At 36.7% G+C, this 22,696-nt stretch overlaps 1 protein-coding gene across 8 annotated transcripts in view; it reads left to right on the top strand.

Annotated features, from left to right (window-relative positions):
* Positions 1-22,696, top strand: part of DOCK7 (dedicator of cytokinesis 7) — a 211,715-nt gene that overhangs the window by 143,188 nt on the left and 45,831 nt on the right. For 4 of the 8 annotated variants that reach the window (XM_034653591.1, XM_034653595.1, XM_034653592.1 and 1 more), the window contains 5 exons: positions 5,082-5,221; positions 9,702-9,871; positions 10,799-10,953; positions 20,342-20,524; positions 20,635-20,797. In XM_034653591.1, the coding sequence (XP_034509482.1) occupies positions 5,082-5,221; positions 9,702-9,871; positions 10,799-10,953; positions 20,342-20,524; positions 20,635-20,797 (811 nt within the window). The remainder of the gene's footprint in view (positions 1-5,081; positions 5,222-9,701; positions 9,872-10,798; positions 10,954-20,341; positions 20,525-20,634; positions 20,798-22,696) is intronic. The other 4 variants (XM_034653593.1, XM_034653598.1, XM_034653594.1 and 1 more) reach the window with 1 other exon arrangement.

Genomic DNA, 22,696 nt, shown 5'->3' with positions numbered 1-22,696 from the left:
ATTTCTGCTCTAATCTTGGTCAACTCCTTCCTTGTCAGTGGGTTAGGCCTGTCCCTCTGTTGCTGTTCCAGTTTCTTGAGGTGAGAATATAGAAACTGCATTTTAGATTTTTCTATTCTTTTGAGTGAGGCTTGGATGGCTATGTATTTCCCCCTTAGGACTGCCTTTGCAGTATCCCATAGGTTTTGGACCGTTGTGTATTCATTCTCGTTGGTCTCCATAAATTGTTTAATTTGTTTTTTGATTTCCTGGTTTATCGAGTCATTCTTGAGCAGGATGGTTCTTAGCCTCCAAGTGTTTGAGTTTCTTCCAGGTTTTTCCTTGTGGTTGAGTTCCAATTTCAGAGCGTTGTGGTCTGAGAATATGCAGGGGATAATTTCAATCTTTTGGTATTGGCTGAGACCTGTTTTGTGTCCCAGAGCATGATCTATTCTTGAGAATGTTCCATGGGCATTTGAATAGAATGAGTATTCTTTGGTTCTGGGGTGTAGTGTTCTATATATATCTATGAGGTCCAACTCGTCGAGTATGGCATTCAAAGCCTTTGATTCTTTGCTTAGTTTTTGCCAGGGTGTTCTGTCTATTTCTGATAGTGGGGTGTTGAGGTCCCCTACTATTACTGTGTTCTTATCTATATGTCTCTTTATTTTGGTTAAGAGTTGGCTTGTGTATCTTGCTGCTCCCCTGTTGGGGGCATATATATTAATAATTGTCATATCCACTTGTTGAATACTTCCTTTAAGAATAATATAGTGCCCTTCTGAGTCTCTAATTATAGTCCTTAGTTTAAAATCCAATCTGTCTGATATGAGAATTGCTACCCCAGCTTTCTTTTGATGTCCATTTGCGTGAAAGATGGTACTCCATCCCTTTACTTTCAGTCTGAATGCATCTTTGANTTTCTGATAGTGGGGTGTTGAGGTCCCCTACTATTACTGTGTTCTTATCTATATGTCTCTTTATTTTGGTTAAGAGTTGGCTTGTGTATCTTGCTGCTCCCCTGTTGGGGGCATATATATTAATAATTGTCATATCCACTTGTTGAATACTTCCTTTAAGAATAATATAGTGCCCTTCTGAGTCTCTAATTATAGTCCTTAGTTTAAAATCCAATCTGTCTGATATGAGAATTGCTACCCCAGCTTTCTTTTGATGTCCATTTGCGTGAAAGATGGTACTCCATCCCTTTACTTTCAGTCTGAATGCATCTTTGAGTTCAAAATGAGTCTCTTGTAGACAGCAAATGGATGGATCATGTCTTTTTATCCAATCTGCAACCCTGTGGCGTTTTATTCTCTTGTAGACAGCAAATGGATGGATCATGTCTTTTTATCCAATCTGCAACCCTGTGGCGTTTTATGGGAGCGTTTAAACTATTTACATTGACACTGAGAACTGAGAGATAGAATTTTAATGATGCCATGTTGCCAGTAAAGTCTTTGTATTGGTTGTGACTTTCTGTTCTGTATCACTCTTGGGGCCTTTTTACCTTTATAGAACCCCCCTTAATATCTCCTGTAGGGTCTGAATGACAGCCTTGCTGGATAAAGGATCCTTGGCTGCATGTTTTTCTCTGAAAGAGCTTTAAAAATGCCACCCCCAACCCTTTCTCTCATTCCAGGTCTGTGTAGACAGGTCTGACGTAATTCTGATACCTTTGCGTTGGTACATGAGAAATTTCTTTGCCCTGGCTGCTGTCAGATTCACTCTCATTTCCGTCCTTAGGGATTCTATATTCTCAGTAACATTTTCGTTAATACTTTTTTCAAGTCTACTCATCATTTTGACCATTGTTACTCTGAATTCCATTTCTGATAATTTGGTTACATCTATATCCATTATTTCTGTGGCAGAGGCCACAGACTCACTGTCTTTTCTTTGCTGGAGGGGGGCTTCTCCTTCTTGTCATTCTGATGAGGAGAGGTTGTGGGGTTGTCCAGAGCCCAAATTATTTACTGGGACCCAGGCTGTGCGCCCTTGTTTTATAGGGGTCTTAGGGATGTGGGCTTCTTCTTTAAAGATTTTATGTATTTATTTATGTGGCAGAGAGCCAACCAGCGAGAGAGGGAACACAAGCAGGGGAGTGGGAGAGGAAGAAGCAGGCTCCCAGCAGAGGAGCCCGATGAGGGACTCCTTTCCGGAACGCCGGGATCACGCCCTGCACTGAAGACAGGCGCTCAATGACTGTGCCACCCAGGCGCCCCGGGTTGTGGGCTTCTTGATTTTTTTCAGCCTGCCTTCTGTGGGAGGGGCCTGCTGCGCCGATACTCAGGAAACCCTGTTTGGGTAGAGTCTCCGTGTCCCCTGCGAGGGGTAATGGGGATGGGCACGCTGTCAGCCAGTATTTCCAGGCTTTTGTTCTCTGGCGGCTTTCCCTGGCGGTCTGCTGTGCCTCTTCTGAGAGAGCAGCAGCGGCCGAATCTCAGCCTCTGTCTCAGAACAGAGGGACCCTGCAGCGTCCCGGGATGTGCACCCCACACCCGGCGTCCCAGCCCTCACTTCCAGGGCCGGCGCGTCTCTGTCCTTTGTGTTTCTAACGCCGCCAGGCGTCCCAGCCCTCACTTCCAGGGCCGGCGCGTCTCTGTCCTTTGTGTTTCTAACGCCGCCAGCCGCCCTGGCGCGCTCCCGGAGCTCCCGGTCTCAGTCTGGATCCAGTGAGCACACTGGAGTTCCGGAGTTCCGTGAGATGCCTGGTGGCATGCGCTCCCGGCTCCTGGTCTCAGTCTGCTGTCTCGCGGGTGCCGGTCTGCGAGTTCCCCCGCTCCCCCCCCGCCCCCCGTGCAGGTGGCTACCGCTTCCCGGTGCTCAAACGCGGTGGCTCCCTCCCCCTTCTGTTTATCTTCCGATATCTGTGCGCGGTTTCACGGTTCCCCGCCTCGTACCTCAATACTCAGCACGGGAGATGTTCATTTGTAGAGATCCAGATGTATCTTCCTGTGTCTCAGGCTGATTCTGTGGATGTTCAGGCTGGTCTGGTACCTATCCAGCTTGACTCAGGGGACCGGCTTAAAAAAGGGTCCTCTACTCCTCTTCCATCTTAACTCCTCAAGTTCTGTTATTTTCATTTTACATATCAAACACTGAAAACTTATCGAAGGTTACACAGTAATAAGTGGCAGAGTTAGGCTTTGAACTAGGCACATGTTGACTTTGTTCTAGAGCCCAAGGTCTTAACTACTGTGCTGTACTCCTCTTACAGATTTATGCACATCTATGTGAGTGAATTCACTTAGATAAGCCCATTTAGATGTTTTCGCAAGTTGGGTTTTCTTGAAGCAGATGCAAGGTTGCCCCAAATTTGTGATAGATGTTTATTAGGGATCAATACCTGTGAAAGGAAAAGAAATGAAGCATAATGTTGCGGAGAAAGAATTCAAACTGCAGGGCAGTCCCGAGAAAGCCCTGCCTACCTCTCTTGTACCTCGAAAACCCATAGGAAACTAGGTGGATGTTGTAAGGTTTTATTGGGTGGCAGCTGACTTCAACAGCTAGCAGTTTCTGTCAAGACAAAAAGGGGTTATCGTAGCAGTTATTTCATGTCAGATCATACAGATTAAGATAAAGGGATTTTCTGATTTTATTATCAGAGAAGCCTGGTTCTTCCCTCTAGTGAAACATTATTTTTGTTTTGTAATTCCTGAGGCAAACAAGCAGCTTTCTTAAGCTTTCCTAATCTCTTAATGTTTAAAATTAAAGTTGATCTTAACTTCTTGTAATGTTATTTTTCAGTTATTTAATTTCTGGATGTAATTCCCTAGCCTAGATCAATCTCAGATGCATGATAAAAAAAAAACAAAACCTGTTTTAAACTTTGCCTAGATTAGAAAACATGAGAGAGCACACACAACTTTTCATTTTACCTTTATGAAAAATCTTATGGATTGGCCTATTTTCACATACTGTTTTACCTGGCTAGCATATGCGTCTTCGTATAATGGATAAGGCTTGTCTTTTACTTTCTTCCCACGTCCTGTGCCAAAGATGGGGCTATACAGTGAAGAACAAATTAATCATAGTGTAGTTCCTAAAACCTTTAATGAAACACATTTGTTTATACCTAACTCCCTTCTGAACATCTCATTCAGCCAAGAAATTAATAGAATTCCTTCCATTTTCTTGTTCCCCACTTTTTTATCTAACTACATTAATTTCAGGTTCTTTTTTTTTTTTTTAAAGATTTTTATTTATTTATTTATTTGACAGAGATAGAGACAGCCAATGAGAGAGGGAACACAGCAGGGGGAGTGGGAGAGGAAGAAGCAGGCTCATATTGGAGGAGCCTGATGTGGGGCTCGATCCCATAATGCCGGGATCACGCCCTGAGCCGAAGGCAGACGCTTAACCTGCTGTGCCACCCAGGCGTCCCTTAATTTCAGATTCTAATCGATGATAGAGATCTCTTTCTGGGGGGAGGGTGCAAGAATAGTTTTATATACTTCTTAGGAAGATGATTTCTCTGTAGAGAAATCTGAAATCTTCTAAAAAAACCTCACATGGATCATCTTAAATATGAATTAGAGGGGAATGAATTATAGACACTCTTGTCTTGAACTATATCTTTGGGAGATGCTATTTTGCAGTATTAAAAATTTTTTAAGAACTCTGTGAGTGAATCACAAAATGATAGTAATTTTCTAGAGATAGTATTTTCTCTGAAAAACTATTTTACTGGTATTTGGACTTTCTCTGGAAACCAGTACCTTTCACTGTCAATATATCTTTTGTACTCGGCAGTAAATGCGTAATATATCATTTGGATTTAGTTACTTTTTTTCTCCTTTAGGGTATGATACTGAAACATTAAGAGGCTAAAAGAATAAAGAAAAAACAGATGGAAAAGTTTCAATATGAGAAAAAGAAAATTGAAAATAATTAAAAGTTATTTCAGTGTAGTTTCCTATGCCAAAAGTAAGAGCAGTTACTTTCTCCAGTGTGAATAATAGTAATGTAAAATAAACTACCCTGGGCGAAGTGTATCTTACTTTGAGAGAATGCTCGTACTGCATTTGTTGTAATGTTCTATCTGTAGGATGTTTTGTTGCACAGCTATTGTAGTTTTGTTTTGCCTCACTCCCAAACAGAGTTCTGGATTTTCCACAAACGTACAAGACCAGAAGATTGCAAATATGTTTGAATTGTCTGTGCCTTTCCGCCAACAGCATTATTTGGCAGGACTTGTGTTAACAGAGCTGGCTGTCATTTTAGACCCTGATGCTGAAGGGTGAGTAGACTTATTTTGCCTTGGGATAACAATTTGATTTTGGATAAGGGGACAGAAGTAGCACACTTACATTCCCGAGAATCAAAAGAATACCCTTTACCACTCTTCATCTACTTCTGCATTCACTAAGTTCCGTACCCATGTTATTTCTGCATTTCACTGATTTTAAGAAAGCCGTTTTTTCGTACTTTTATCATCTCTGAATTTGAAGTTTGTTTTGAAATCAGTGGTGTATCATGGTTTTTATTTGGTAGCATTTGTTTTTCCTTCTTAATGGTTGCAAAAAATATTGGTGCATATTAGTAGTTGACTCTTAGATTTGTTGATATACAGTAAGCACATTTCAGTTGAGGAAAATGGGCTAGTTTTCTATTCCTTGTAAGGAAAATTTGTTGTTTGCTGTTATACTATGTAGCATTTTATTTCAGAATATGCCCTATAAATAAATACTCTTAGGTTTTAAGAACTTCCAAAGTTGTATACACTTGTACAGGATTTTTGGAAATTGATGTAGTCAGGAAAGGGCATATTGCCTGATGATTTGAATTTATACAAATAGTTTGAGTGTTGTGGTCTAACATCCCTAGAGGGTATTTCTATCTTAATAATTGTTTTAAAAAATCTGTGTAATCATAAGTCTTTTAGGTAATGACCACTTTTCAAAAAATCCTCGTGATAGGATCTTTAGGAGTTTTTAAGTTTTTATTTAAATACCAGTTAACATACAGTGTAATATCAATTTCAGGTGTACAGAATAGTGATTCAGCACTTCCATACAACAGCCGGTGCTCATCACAAGTGTGGTCCTGAATCCCTGTGACCTATTTCACCCATCCCCCTGCCCCCCTCCCCTCTGGTAACCACCAGTTTGTTCTCCATAGTTAAGAGTCTGGGGTTTTTTTTTGGGCTTATCTCTTTTTTTCTTTGTTTGTTTTGTTTCATAAATTCCACATATGAATTAAGTCATAGGGTATTTGTCTTTTTCTGACTGACTTATTTTGCTTAGCCTTATACCCTCTACATCCATCCATGCTGTTGCAAATGGCAAGATTGCATTCTTTTTTATGGCTAATATTCCAGTGTGTGTAAATATATATATATATACATATATATATGTATATATATATATTACACACACACACACAACATCTTTATTCATCTGTTGATGGACACCTGGTTTGCTTCCATATCTTGGCTGTTATAAATAATGCTGCAATAAACATAGGGGTGCATATATCTTTTTGAATTAATGCTTTTGTATTCTTTAGGTAAAATCCAGACTTTTAAGATTTTATTTATTTGAGAGTGCACATGTGTGCGTAGGTGGTGGGGAGGGCAGAGGGGGAGGAAGAGAAAGAGGGAAAGAATCCCAAGCAGACTGTGCTCAGCGCAGAGCCCCATGTGGGCCTCAATCTCATAACCCCAAGACCATGACCTAAGCCAAAACTTCCTACTGAGCCACCAGGTGCCCCTAATATCTAGACCTTTAATAATAGACTTCAAAACCCTGTTTATCTGGCCCTTGTGTACTTTTGCCACTGTCTTCCCTCCCCACATACTAAAATCTAGCCATCCTAGTCTTTTTTTCTGTTTAATATGCCAAACTCATTCCCACCTTATGGTATTTGCACTTGGAATTTTATTCTCTGCCTAAAGCAGTGCTCATGTTACCCAAGACTGTTATGTACCCTTTTGCTCCTTGTGATTCTTCAGCTCTCCACTCAAATAGCATCTTCTCAGTGAGGCTTTCATGGGCCACCCAATCAAAATGATAGCCACGCTGCCCTGCCACAATAATGCTTAAACATATAGCCCTCTTTTATTTTCTACAAAGCATTTCTCTGAAATTTGCTGCTTAATTTCTGTCTCCTCCCATTAGAATGTGATTTCATGAGAGCACACACTTTATCTTTTTTGTTCACTGCTGTACTTCCAATGCCTTAGAATTGTGTCTGGCACAAAGTGGATGAATACACATTCATAAATATATATTAATTCAGTGAATGAGTAATTAACTTTGCACATCCCATCTCTAAATTTTATATTCTTTAGTGGTATATAGATAAAATACAACCTACATTGTCTTAAATAGGTCCTTCAGAGGAATGCTTTTCTTTTTACGTCATCTGCTTGCTAACAACAATAATTCCTTGAATGGCAATAATATGTTGTAATATTGATCAAAGATTTGCTCTCCAGAAACTTTCATTATAGTTAGAAAATTAAGACTATGAAACAATATGATTAAATGCTAATTTTGTAGCACATAGTTCTATAGAAGATTAATACCGTGGGGCACCTAGGTGTCTCAGTCGTTAAGTGTCTGCCTTTGGCTCAGGTCATGATCCCAGGGTCCTGGGATCAAGCCCCACATCAGGCTCCCTGCTCGGCAGGACGCCTGCTTCTCCCTCTCCCACTCCCCCTGCTGGTGTTCCCTCTCTCACTGTGTCTCTCTCTGTCCAATAAATAAATAAAATCTTAAAAAAATAAAAAACAGATTAATACCTTTACTACTGCACTTGTAACACTAAATTATTATTTTTGCGTCTGTGTTTCTCTCTTGGCAATAGCAAACTCTTTAAGAACAAGGACAGTGTCTTACCCTAACACTTAGGATGTTGTAGGTCCTGCATAAACATATACTTAATAACTGCATGTGATTGAGTAATGTAGACCTATGAAAAGGCTTATAAAGGTGAGTGGGTAGAGCTTATTGGTAGGTTAAGGTCGGGCTGGTAGCTACAGAGCTAAGGAATACACACCCGGGTTTGGGAGTCATCATTGGTAATGCAGAAATTCAAAATGGAGACCATAAAAAGCAAATGGCCAGAATCTGAGACTTTGGGTAAAATGAGAAAGAGTATGAGGAAAGGGTGGGAACTATTTGGAGAAAAAATTGAGAAAAGATAAGATGACAGTGTCGAGTAGAGAACTGGAGGATAAAATCTGAGCTATGTCAGTTAGATGTGGTTCTTGACAGTGTTTAAAAATACACTTTCTGAATAAAAATCTGGAAGGAAGAAGAAAGAATCTCCAGCTAGATTTCATATATAGCAACGTAAAGTGGGAGATAAGATGAAGGGCTCTGGTTTCCAGTCCCAGCTTTGGAATTGGCTATGTGATCTTAAATAAAAGCTAGTATTTACCAAGGAACACAGTGTACAAGGCAGTGTGCTAATAAGTATGTTACATGAATTATGCAACTTAATTCTCACATCCACCTTATGAGGTAGGTAGGGAAACAGGGTAAGTACCTCTAAGAAATTATCTGGCTATTAAATGATGAAGCTAGTACAGTGCCATGTTGTAAGCACTCAAGAACTCTTAGTTCCAAAGAAAGGGAGTAGATGTTAGGAAGTAAATGGAAACAGTTGTTATGGACTATATATTCAGGAAATTTATTACTGGAGAAATTATTGTAATAATTTATTACTAGGAGATAGTATATAAACTAGAAGAGACTAGTTTCAAGTGAACATGTATTTTCAACACAGGCAAGGCTTATTTGAAAGAAAGAAGGGAAAGGTTTAGTGAGGGGGGGCATTGAAGCTGTTGAAGAAACATGGGGTTCATCAAGCAGAATGGAGAAATTACTTTTCGAGAGAAGTACAACTTTTTCTGAGACAAAAGGAACGAGAAAGAGATAAATGTGGAGATGTGTTAAAGATCTGGCTAGAGCAAATTCAGAATGGCTTTTCTTTCCTAAAAATCAGAAGTCGGTGGTAAGGTCTTAGCTGAGATGGATGGTGAGAGGCTGAAGGAGAGAAAATAAGATGTGGAATGTGGAACTGCTGCCAGGTGTAGCTGTAAGGACCGGTTGGCGTTGGCCAAATGTTTAATTAGAATAGTTGGCATAGTCAGAGCACCTTCAATCTGAGAAGAGGCACCCCCCCCCAAAAAAAGTGATGATGAATATTTTAGCCCAGTTGAAACTCAGGGGATTGGGAGTCTACAGAAGGTGTAGGGCCCAAATGAGGTAGATGAGCAAGGAGGTTGGGTTTAAATCAGAGAAGTCAAAGACAGCCCTCCCAGCCCATGGACTGCATAATCCATTAAGCAGAGGATTTTTCTTTTAGAAAAAGGACATGAAAGTTTATTTTTGGTAAATGTGAAAAGATCTAACTTGAAATAAAATTGAAGCTACTTAAGATTTTTTCTTTTTTGCTTTAAAATATAACTGTAACTGGTCTTAAATTATTTAATATGAATATGTACTAATAAGGAGTTAATGTAAAAATGATTCAGATTTACTCCTAGGTGAATTTGTTTAGCATTTCTTTTTCCCCTCCATCTTTACTTTATACGGAGAGCCATTTGTTAATTTTATAATGAGAAGCGTTTCATGGGAATGCATACAAATATCTGGCAAAGTTGAAGTTAAAATCGATTCAGTACTGTGACTTACTGTTTGCTTTAAAGATATTAACTAATCTCTGTGACCTTACTGCTGCTGCTGCCGCTTCATCTTCTTTTTAAATAGACTGTTTGGATTGCACAAGAAAGTCATCAATATGGTACACAATTTACTATCCAGTCACGACTCAGACCCACGGTACTCTGACCCCCAGACAAAGGCGAGGGTGGCCATGTTGTATCTACCTCTGATTGGCATTATCATGGAAACTGTTCCTCAGCTCTATGACTTTACAGGTACTTCGTATATTTAAAACAAATCTTAAAGGAAATCTCAGTGTTTTAAAGTATTAGAAATATCTTGAGGCTAAAAATCTTATTTTAGGAAAAGAAATAGAAGGAAATGTAATCTGACATAAGTAAACTATAAATATTTAACCATATTACTGAATAACTTTTGACTACATGAGAGAATTCACTGCAAGCTTTCCTTAAGTAGTTCTTATGATGAATTTTAAAATAATAATCTATAGCATTTCTGTACCTATTAGAAAATAGGTTTTTTGGTATGAGACTGTACTGTTCATCTGAAAAAGTATATATAAGAAGACACAGCAGATGTCTACCACCTTCACTCTCATTTTTATTTGTATACATATAGTTGAAATTAATATTCACCTGAATAACAAGAATTAGGTTGATTGTTAACACTGGGTTAATGAGTTGAAGTCGTGTTGCCTTTTAAAAACTAGAACTCACAAAGTTTTATTGATCTTGCTTTCCATATTCAGAATTTCTTGAATTCCTTAATTTATCCCAAAGAAAACACTGTAGTTTGCATTTAAAAAAACAAGCATTTACTGAGTACCTATTACATATTAAGAACTTGAACGGAGCTGGTGATACAAAGATAACCACCTCTGTGTCTTTAAGGGACTGATAGTTGAGTAGTTCAACCAGTATGTTGTTCGCCAAAGTGGGTTTCCTAATCTGAAGGCAGAAATGTTTATATTACTATATCTTCTTTGACTAGCATGTTCTCTACAAAACTATAAATTGTTACTGTAGGAATGAGTTGTTTAAAATAAGAAAATCTAATGGTAAATATTGCATCTTAACAGGTTTTTCTTTTAAAGGGTAATGGAGAATAGGAAATTGCGTGCTCAATAACTGTTAATCTAAATGGAAATTTGGTTATTTATTTTGGGATTATTTTTCTTCCAGAAACTCACAATCAACGAGGAAGACCAATTTGTATAGCCCCTGATGACTATGAAAGTGAGAGCGGAAGCATGATAAGCCAGACAGTTGCCATGGCAATTGCAGGAACCTCAGTTCCTCAGCTAACAAGGCCCGGCAGTTTCCTCCTCACATCATCGGTAAGAACAACCCTCCTGCAGAAGTTTTTTCTAGAAAGGCAGATATTTACAAGGGTGTACCCTTAAATAGCAGATTGTCGTATTAGGTGATGCAAGAGTGCTCTGAGTTTCATTTACTTTGTGGAAACATTAAGGTTCTGGGAACGTTGCTTATCTTGTACTAAGTTGTTTAAATATTATTAATACCTCAAGGTTTATGGTATAAAGCTCTGTATTCCATCATTCAGAATTTTGGAAGTTACCTTATTACGTATGGCCTATTTCCTTTATTTTCAAAATCCATTTTGTTCTTCAACTCTAAGAAATATTTTCAGCTGTTTAGCAACTGAGAATATTTTTTTTAATCTCTGAAGATTTATACTGTTTCATGTTTAAAAAAATCGATAGGTACTCTGCCCCTGTAATTTATTCCCCCTTAAAGAGGGAAGGATGGGAGCAAGAGAGGAAACAAACTGCCAATAGAGCAAGATCAAGTTCTAAAAGACTTTCTTTCAGAAAAATGCAGTATTACTTACGGAAGCTGTCCTGACACTGTCAAGTTTTATTAAATAGTTTACGTATTGAAAGATTCACCCATTTTAAGTGTACGCTGTCATAGTTTTTAATGTATTTGCAGAGCTGTGTGGCCATCACCACAATCTAAGTTTAGGATATTTCCATCACCCCAGGAAGAATACTTAGGCCTATTAAGGGCCACTCCTCATTTCCCCCCAGCCCTAGGCAGCAACTCACCTACTGTCTGTCTGTGTATCTGTACAGATTTGCCTGTTCTGGACATTTCATATAAATGGAGTTGTACGCTGTGATCTTCCGTGTCTGGCGTCTTTGACTACATGTGAAGTTTCTGAGATTCAGCCATGTTGTACTGTGCCAATGCACACCTTTTTTTTTTTTTTAATTGCCAAGTACTACTCTTTTGTATTGCTGTACTAGATTTTTGTCCATTTGTCAGGTGATGAACATTTGGATCCTTTCCCATTTTTGGCTCTTAGGAATAATGCTGATGAACATTTGTGTGCATGCCTTTGTGTGCGTGTATATTTTTGTTTCTCTTAGGTAGATACCTAGACGTGGACTTGTTGGGACATATGGTATCTCTGTGTTTAACATTTTCAGAAACTTCTAAATTCTTTTAAAAGTGGCTGCACCATTTTACATTCTCACCAGCAATAAATAAAAATTCCTGTTTTTCAAATCCTCACCAGCACCTCTTTTTTTTTTTTTTTTTTTATTATAACCACCTTGGTACAGAGTAGTATCTCATTGTGGTTCTGATTTGCATTTCCCTAATATCTACTGGTGTTGAGCATCTGTTCATTTGTTTATTTATGCATCTTTTTTTATGTCTTATTTAGAGAAAAGTTCATTCATCTTCTTTGCCATTTTAGTATTGTGTTACTCATTTTCTTGTTATCAGGTTGAAAGAGTTCTTTATGTATTCTGAGTACAAATCCCTTATCAGATTGGCGATTTACAAGTATTTTCTCCCATTCTGTGGATTATTTTTTTGCTTTCTTGATGGTGTCATTTGAAGTGCACAAGTTTTTGATTTTGCTGAATTCCACTTTATCAGGTTTATTGCTTGTACTTTATATTTTGTATGTATAGTATCAAAAGTACATTCACAATTAAGGTATCATAAGAGAAGAAACAATATTGTACCCACCACCCAACTTCAGAAATAGAACATTGCAAATTCCTTGAAAGTTCCCAGTCTGCGCTCAATTCAGTCCGTCTCTGCCCAAGATAACCTCTGTGCTCAATTTTGTTGACCTTCCTTTTCATTTTTAAAACTTTTCTTGTGTGAAATATACTGCATACTAAAAAGTACATGAAACATAAATGTACAAATTTACAAAGTATTATAAAATGAACACCTTTGTAACCACCACTCAAGACAAAATATAGAATGTTGACTGCTTCTCAGAAATCTTTAGCACGCTCTTCCCCACCCCAGCTATCCACCAAGCCGCCCTCTATCCTAATGAAGTAATTGCTTAATTTTGCTTATAGTTTTACCATTCAACTTTGCATCCGTAATTTAGTTTTGTTGTCTTTAATTTTCATCCATGTTATAAAATATAGCTGTAATTTACTGATTTTTCATTTCTGTATTTCCTTAAATTGACTGTCCATAGATCAATTTATTTACCCATTCTATTCTTAGATGAATGAATGGCTTCTGATCTTTGGTTATTTCAAAGAGTAATCCTATAGATTTCTTTACATGTATCCTGTATACATACACTTTTATTTAGTTTATTTCCTAGGAGTAGAATTTGCTGGGTTATAGAATATATATGTATCTTTATCCCAGATATACCCGGGTATTTTTCCAAAGGATTTGTCTCAATTTATACTTTACCTCCAGTATGGGAATTCCCATTCTTTTACATGTTCATCAGCATTTAGATTTTTCAGACTTGAAAATTTTTGTCACTCTGGTAATTTATAGTTGTATCTCATTTCAGCTTTTGTTTCCCTGATGCCTTATGGAGCTATGCACTTCTCTGTATACATGTTGGCCATTTGAATTTTCTGAGATTCTAGAGTGTTTTGCCCATTTGCCATTTGGTTGTCTGCCTTTGTTTATGATTTGTATGAGTTTATATGTTCTGGATCCAAGCCCATTGTCAGTTATAAGTGGTTCAGATATTTCTTTTGTGTGTGTGACTTGCCTTTATCACATACTTAATGGTGAATTTGGTGATTGGAGTGTCTTATTTAGAACACTTAAATTTGTCAGTCTTTTCCTTTACAGCTAGTGTTTTTTGTATCTTTAAAAGTGTTTTCCCTATTCCAAGATTTTGAAGATATGTCCTATGTTATTTTTTAAATGCTTTTTTGTTCTTTTATATTTAATCCTAAAATCTACCTGGAATTTTTTATGAACAGTAGAATCTGGGGATTCAGATTCGTTCATTCATTTGTATTATACCAAATTATCTCAGCACCGTTTATTAAAAGATTATTTTGCCTACTTCTCTGGAGTATTACCTCAGTATAGTCTGTCATGTAGAAAAAGTCCTCATGAATATAAAAAAATTTGTCTTTCTATATAAATTTTAGAATCAGCTTATGATATTCCACTAAAATAAGCAAAAACCAATGAACCTGTGGGGTTTAGTTGAGATCGTAAGGAGTCTGTGGATCAATTCTGGTAAAAATTGATATTTTTACACTACCAAAGCTCCTAATCCTTGAACGTGATAGATCTCCCTATTATTTAGGTCTTCTTTAACATCTATGAATATATAAACTTCTATAGTTTTCTTTTTTTATATATATATTCATTTGAGAGAGAAAGACAGAGCACAAGCAGGGAGAGATGCAGAAGGGGAGGGAGAAGCAGCCTCTCACCTGAGTTGGGAGTCCGATGTGGGGTGAGATCCAATGACCTGGAGATCATGACCTGAGCCAAAGGCAGATGCTTACCCATCAGAGCCACCCAGGAGCCCTTATAGTTTTCACTAAAGAATTCTAGTACATCTTTTATAGATGTGGTTTTGGTCCTTGATATTTTTTGTTTTTATATTATAAAATTATATATAATACGTATAATTATATGTAATCTTCTAAATGTCATCTTTTCTGAAAATTCTTTTTTCCAACTGTTGATTAATTTTATGTGGAAATAGAATTGTGATGCTTATTTCCAGCAGAATTGCTAAACTAATAACATATGTATAAATTTTTTTTCTACATAGTCCTATCATCTGTGAATAATGGCAGTTTGTTTCTGTCAAATTTTTTTCATAACTTATTTTACTGGTTAGAACCCACTCCCCAGCAGAGTTAAATAGAAGTGGCAATAGTTGGCATCCTTAAGGGGGGAAACTTGCAACATTTCATTCTTACACGTGTGTGCTATATTTTGGGGGGATTTTTGGTTTTGGGTTTTTTTTTTTTTAACCTCTGTTATATTTTGAAAATCTTTTTTCTGTTCCTGGTTTGCTAAGAATTTTATTTTTTAATTATGAATACGTGAATTTTATCATGCTTTCTTTGCATCCATTGAGGTGCTTGTGTTATTTTGCTTTTAAATTTCTTATTGTGACCCCTTTCATTGTTTTTTCTAGTGTTTAACCTACCTTCAATTGCCAAATTAAACCAACTTTTTTTTTATGATTGTATATTAGGATTTTGTGTGCTATAATTTAAGATTTGTGTGTTTATGCTTATGGGTAAAATTGCTTGTAATATTTTTCTCATAATGTTCTTTATAGGTTGTGGAATCAGGGTTAGGTTAGCCAATTTAAATTTAAAAGGGAGTTTACCCTTTTATTCTGTTCTCCACAAGGACTTGTTTAAAATTGGAGTTATTTCTTTTGGGAATATTTGGAGAACTTGTGGGTGATGCCATCTGTACTTGTAGTTTTCTTTTTTGAAAGTTTAAAAATTACTGATTTAATATCTTTAATGATACTGTTAAAGTTTTCTATTTCCTTTTACACTGATTTTTGTAAATTTTACTCTAGTAGAAATTAAAATTTATTGGCCTACAAAGTTCAGATATCTTCTATGATCTTTTTAAAGTCTGTACCATCTGTAGTAGATATAAATGGTTTCATTTCTGTGATTGGCTTTTTGTACCCTTTGTCTTACATCAATCAGTCTCAACAAAAATTTGTGTATATCTTTAGTCTTTATAAAAACCAAGTTGGGGGCATGTTGATCCTCACTTTTGAATGTTTATCTTCTTTATTTACTGTCTTCTGTTTTCTTTGGATTTATATTGTTCTTTTTCTAACTTCTTGAGATGGGCGCTTTAACTCACTAATTTTCATCATTTCTTCTTTGGTACATATTATAAGCCTGTACATTTTCCTTTAATTATTGTTTTAGTTACATGCCACAGTTTATATGTAGCATTTTTATTACTCAGTTCAAAAATATATCTAAAGTGTATTATTATTTTTTTAGACTTTTAGGCTGTAAGTTTTTGTTTTAAAATATCTAGTCATACATGACAGATATTTCTCCAAAGAAGACCTACAAATGGCCAACAGACACATGAAAAAATGCTCAACATCACTTGGCATCAGAGAAATACAAATCAAAACCACAATGAGATACCACCTCACACTGGTCAGAATGGCTAAAATTAACAAGTCAGGAAATGACAGATATTGGTGAGGATGAAGAATAAGGGGAACACTCTTACACTGTTGGTGGGAATGCAAGCTGGTGCAGCCACTCTGGAAAACAGTATGGGGGTTACTCAAAAAATTAAAAGTAGAGCTATCCTATGACCCACCAATTGCACTACTAGATATTTATCCAAAGGATATCAATCACATAGTGATTGTAGGGGCACATGCACCCCAATTTTTATAGCAGCAGTGTCCACAATAGCCAAACTATGGAAAGAGCTGAGATGTCCATCAACAGATGAATGGATAAAGAAGTTGTGTACGTGTACACACACACATGTGCGCGTGCACACACACACAGAGGAATACTGAGCCATCAAAAAGAATGAAGTCTTGCCATTTGCAATGACATGGATGGAACTAGAGGGGATTATGCTAAGCAAAATAAATCAGAGAAAGACAAATATGTGATTTTACTCATATGTGGAATTTAAGAAACAAAATAGATGAACATAGGAGAGCGGAGGGGAAAAATAAAATAAGATGAAAACAGAGAGGGAGGAAAACCATAAGAAACTCTTAATAGGAAACAAACTGAGGGGTACTGGAGGGGAGGTGGGTAGAGAAATGGGGTAATTAGGTGATGGTCATTAAGGAGGACACTTGATATAATGAGCACTGGGTGTTGTCTGCGACTGATGAATCACTAAATTCTACCCCTGAAACTAATAATATAGTATATGTTAACCAAATTGAATTTAAATTTAAAAATTTAAAAAAAAATTCTAGTCATAGGGTGGGGTGCCTGTGTGGCTCAGTCAGATAAGCATCCAACTTTTGGTTTTGTCTCAGGTCACGAGCTCAGGGTTGTGAGATTAAGCCCTGCGTGAGGCTCTGCGCTCGCAGAATGTGGAGCCTGCTTAAGATTTGCTCTCTCCTCTCCCTCTGTACCCCCAACTGAAAAAAGTGTGTGTGTGTGTGTGTGTGTGTGTAGTCATAGGAAAATTTCTCATAATCTTATGCTTCTAATTTTGGCCTGATTTCATAATCAGAGAACTTTGTGTAATTTCAGTTGTATTTGTGACAACTGGTTTTATGCTCTTGTATGTAGTCAGTTTTTGCAAATAGCGTATGTATTTGAAAATGCATATTCTTCATTGTTCTATATTTGTCCATTACATCTATTATTTCGAATTTGTTGATCTTATTGTTTAACCTTTTTTTCTTTTTACTGAAATCTGCTTATTCTAATACCCCACTACAATCATGGTTTTTTAATAACTTGTCATTTTGTCAGGTTTAGTTTCCTTTGAGGCCTTATTATGAACTCACTAATTTTAAATAATGTTTTTTGATGGGTTGCATCTTTTATCAACATGAACTGTAATACTTTTTTTTTTTTTTTGCCTTTAAGTCTACATTTGTATATTAGTATAGTTATCTTGGTTTCTTCCGAGATAGAGTTTTTCCATCCTTTACTTTCAACATTTTTTTCTTATGTTTTAAATATTTGAAACTGTGTTGGGTGTCTTTTATAAATAGCATATAATTAGATTTTGTCTTAAATTTTAAAAATCTGTTTATTTTTGTCTCACTAGAGTTTTTTAAATCCATTTGATTTAGTATAACTAAATTTAATGTGAATTTAATGTACTTGACGTTTTAATTTTACTTCATGTTGTCCCATCCCTTCTGTCTCTTTTGTCTCTTGTATTAGTCTTCTTTTATTTTTTTTTCTCCTTCCATTTTTTCCTCATTCTGCTTTTTCCTTTCTACTAGTTTGGAAGTTATACATTCTGTTTGTATTCTTTTTGTGATTGTATTACAAATCACAGTATGCTTCCTTAAATTAAATTCCACTCTAATCATTACCTTTACTTTCACATTGGTTAATAGAAGGCTCTCAGAATAGGTTGCCTATTTATTTACCTTTCTCCCTACTTAAATGTTATTTTCAGGCATTTTTTATTGTATATATCATTAAACCTTAAAAACATTGTTATTACTTTTATGGCTATATAAATTTAATTATCATTTAGATTTGTCCAGATGTTCACCACTGTATTTGCTCCTTGCCCAAATTTGTGACTGTTCATAAGAAATATTTTTCTTCTTGTGAAATAAATCCTTTAGAATTTTTATGCTATGGTAATGAACTTGCAGTGTTTCCTTGCAAAACATGTGACCTTCATTCTTAAGTTTTGTTTTTTGGAAATAGCATCTGAGTTTCGTGTTTTCTTCCAGCGTGCTAAGGGCATTATCTCCACTGTCTTCTCATTTCCATTGCTGATTTTTTTCCCCTCTTTTTTATGATATTCTCCTTAGAATTGGTCTTTTGTGGTTTCACTGTGTTCCATCTAGTTTTGAATTTCCTTATTCTGCTTGTATTTTTTGGACTTCTTAAATCAGTGGTTCAGCATCTTTCTTCAGTTCTATGAAATTCTCAACTCTTAAACACCCAAATATGTCCTCTTCTCCATTCTGTCTCTCCTCTTTTTGTATTCCAGTTCAACATATATTAGTCCTCTTTAGCCCATCCTCTGTGTCTCTGCTCTTGTTCTGTATAGCCCATTATTCACTGACCTTTGCTTCATGCTGAGTTGTTTCTTTTGATCTGTCTTCCAGTTTATTGGTTCTCTCCTTAACTGTATCTATTACTCTAAACCAATCCATTGGGTTCTTAATTGGGTTTTTGTGTAATTTGGTTAAGTGAATTTATGCAGGTGAATTCACTTACATGTTCACACATCCATGAGAGGCAGTGAACACAGAGAAGTGCTTGATCTCTCTCTGGAGCCACACTTTCTGCATTTGAATTTCAATCCCACTATTTACTGCAAAATACCTGTACAAAATACTTCTTGGTGTCTTGGTTTTCTTGTCTGTAAGATGAGTTAAGTAGTAATATTTATCTCTTTGGATGGGTGCGAGCAACAAATAAGTTCACGTGTGTAAAGTGTTCAGTACAGTGAAGAGCGCAGCGTAAGCATCATACAAGAGCCGACTGCTATCATTTTCGTCATCCCAGATAGCAGAGGGATTAGGGTAGTAGTTGAGATCATGACCCCAGCAGTTAAGTATGTTAAACTTTCCTTTGTCTTTTCCTCTGAACATCCCTTCCACTGCTTTCTTCTTATTATTTAGTATATTTACTTCACCAAATATTAGAATGTTGTATGATGGTGAAGAATATAAGATTTGGTGTCTGGTTAACCTGGACTAAAATCCTGGCTAACTGTCTAGCTTTTCATTTCCTTACCTGTAAACTAGAAATAACAGTGGTTAGTACCATCTCATAAAATCATTGTGAGCATTAAATAAGAAAAAATGAGTAGCATGGTGTCTAGCACATTTCAAATTTTGTTATGTTTTGTCATCATCATCATCATTATTGTCATCCTGTATTCTTGTCTGTAAAACTGAGATGATACAACCCACTTGTTAATGTTGTTGGAGGATTAATGGAATAACATTTGGATAGAACTTAGCATGATGACTAGAGCAGAATAAATATGGAATAAATGGTATTGTAGACAAGTTTTTATTCTTAGTTTTTCATTTATATTTCACCTGCTGTACACTAATGCAGACTGAAGACTGAAATAGCACCTGCACGTTATCTGCTCTAACAGTGGCCCTTGAGAGGAAACTGTGGTTCTCTAAACCTGATAAACATTTCGTTATTACTTTCTATCCTTATATCACTTTTACTGAGTGCTTTTTCCTTTTACCATATTACATCAGCCATGATGGAAATAGATACTTTAGTTTTAATAGTAAGATCTTTTAAGCTTTTTCCCTTGATGTTTTCTATTAATGTTTGTTTATTGTCTACTGGAAGCCCTACCATAATTTAAAACAATCTTTCAATCCCAGGAAAAGTTTATTAAAATTCAGGACCTTAAGTTTAAGGTTCTATATGACTTATTCAAGTAGTGTCTAAATCAAATGGTGGGTTTTTTTTTTTTTTAAGATTTTATTTATCTGAGAGAGAACAAGAACAAGAGAGGGAAAGGGAGAGAGAGCATGCTCTCAGAGGGAGAAGGAGAAACAGGCTCTTCACTGAGCAGGGAGCCTGAGGCGGTTCTCGATCGTAGGACCCCAAGATCATGACCCAAGCCGAAGGCAGACGCTTAACCAACTGAGCCACCCAGGTGCCCCTCATATGGTCCTTTTTAAATATTTGCTTTTTAAAGCAATTTTTATTTTATCGCATTTAGAAGAAACACCTGACAACCCCCAAAAAGAAACTGCCATTGATCGGTGTGTCTCATTCCACTGTTCTTTATTTTCAGAGCGGCAGGCAGCACACTACCTTTTCAGCAGAATCCAGTCGGAGCCTTTTGATCTGTCTACTTTGGGTTCTCAAGAATGCAGATGAGACGGTTCTACAAAAGTGGTTTACAGATCTCTCAGTCCTACAGCTAAACCGGCTACTAGATTTGCTTTATCTCTGTGTATCTTGCTTTGAGTACAAAGTAAGTGATCACAATGCCATTGCAGAGAAGAATGAGAAAGCAAACATCATGTGGAAAAGGAAGAAGAAAATTTCCTCAATGCCTTTTCTTTTCTAATGTTTAAATTTTAGGGAAAGAAAGTATTTGAAAGAATGAATAGTTTGACCTTTAAGAAATCAAAAGACATGAGAGCAAAGCTTGAAGAAGCTATTCTTGGGAGCATAGGTGCTAGGCAAGAAATGGTGCGCCGAAGCCGAGGACAGCTTGGTATGTACACACTATCTTCTCCTTCTGGTGAGAATTTTTTCAGTTTCCTTGAACTGTATATTTATAGTGATCATTGTTGCAAGTCTTCAAAGATTCTACACTTTTAAAAGTGTCTTTCGTTTTTTGTTTGTTTTAGGTTCATTTTTTGTTTGTTTTAGAGAGGAAGGGGGGGTAAGGAGTAGAGGGAGGACAGAGAGAATCTTAAGCAGGCTGCATGAATGGAGCCTGACGCAGGGCTTGGTCTCACAACCGTGAGGTCATGACCTGAGCCAAAATCAGGAGTCGGATGCTTAACCCAGTGAGCCACGTGGGCACCCCTTAAAAAGTGTTTTAAATGAAACTGAATTAACTTGAGTAACCACTTCTCTGTGGAATTCAAGTTAGAGTTCTAAGTAGGGTGAACATATTTCCTGATTTGTTATGGATAGTCCCAGTTTATTCCTGTTGCCCTTGTGTGATTATTAATAACATCCTTTTTTTTGTTTTTTAAGACTTTTTAAGAGCAGTTTTAGATTCACAGCAAAATTGAGCAAATGGTCCAGAGATTTCTCATATGCTCCCTAACACACAGGCATTGCCTTCCCTGCTATCGATGTCCCCCGCCAGAGTGGTGACTTGTTACACTTGGTACCGAACCAGCACTGACACATCATCATCACCCAAAGTCTGCAATTGACATTACAGTTCAGTCTTAGTGTCATACTTTCTACATAGCATCACTTTTTACTCTTAAAAATTTCCTGTTTGGCACAATAAACGAATATGCCCTGTATTTAAGGGAAATATGTTGTCCATCAAACTCAAATATCAGGGAGAGAAACAGGTTAATAGCATTTGAGGCCTGTTTATAATCCCAGGTACTGCTATCCATCAGCCATATAATCTTGGCCAAGCCACTTAATCTCACTTTCCTTTTCCTCATCCACTTGTGATTGTTTTGAGAACTTAGAAGGTAGTTTAACTAACTGATCTTATTGTCTTTATAGTGACTGTGTGTGTAAACATTTCGTAAATTCTAAAGTGACAAATACTAATGTTGCTGAGAACTCCTTAAGGTCAGGGACATGGCTTAGTCATCTGTGTATATGACACATGCTATAGTTCAATATCTATTTGATGCACATTTACCTGATATTTGTAATGTTTTCTGATAGGCCATAAACACAGATAAACGTATAAACATTATTAATCTATGTAAACTTAAATATCTTTTATATCTATCCAGTATATTTGGAATTTCATAAGAATACAAAACCTTTGCCTTTGGAATTAAGAGCACCATTTTTTTTTTCACTTTTAGTTTATATACAGTCTACAGTGTACTTAACAGATTTTCTTTTAACTCCTTTGTTGCATACAACAACCCTCTAAAAAAGTATGAAAATTAACTTTTATTTAGGTCATTTAATTATCACCAAAATCTAATGCATGATTATCCTTACCTTTAAGTTAAAGAAAATGAAACTCACCAGAGGTAAATAACTTGCCTAAGATAACAAACTAAGTGATAGAACCAGGCTCTTTTGACTTTCAGTGTCGTTCTGTATATTATACCGCAGCTCTTTCTAAGGTTTAATGTCAGAGAGAGTGAAACTGTTAACAGTATGTTATGTTTTTAAGCCTGTGGCCTTAGAGCAGCTATCTTTGTTTGAATATAGGAATTGTAATTCTCTGTGTAGACTCTAAAATAAATAAATGAATAAACTCACAGATAGAACGGATAGGTGCTTGCCTGGGTGTGGGGCAAGGGATGGACAGAACAGTCAGGAGGTCGGGTGTTATAGAACACGAAAGTACTAGGGATGTAATGTTAATACTGCATGGTATGTTTGAAAGTTACTAAGGGAGTATGTCTTAAGTTCTTATCATAAGAAAGAAATTAAAATGTGTGGTGTTGGGTGTTAACTAGATTTATAATAGTGATCA

The sequence above is a fragment of the Ailuropoda melanoleuca genome, chromosome 2 (assembly GCF_002007445.2).
Source record: "Ailuropoda melanoleuca isolate Jingjing chromosome 2, ASM200744v2, whole genome shotgun sequence".
Lineage (NCBI taxonomy): Eukaryota > Metazoa > Chordata > Mammalia > Carnivora > Ursidae > Ailuropoda > Ailuropoda melanoleuca.
Note: the sequence above shows the minus strand (reverse complement) of the source record. Positions and strands in the feature narration are given on the sequence as shown.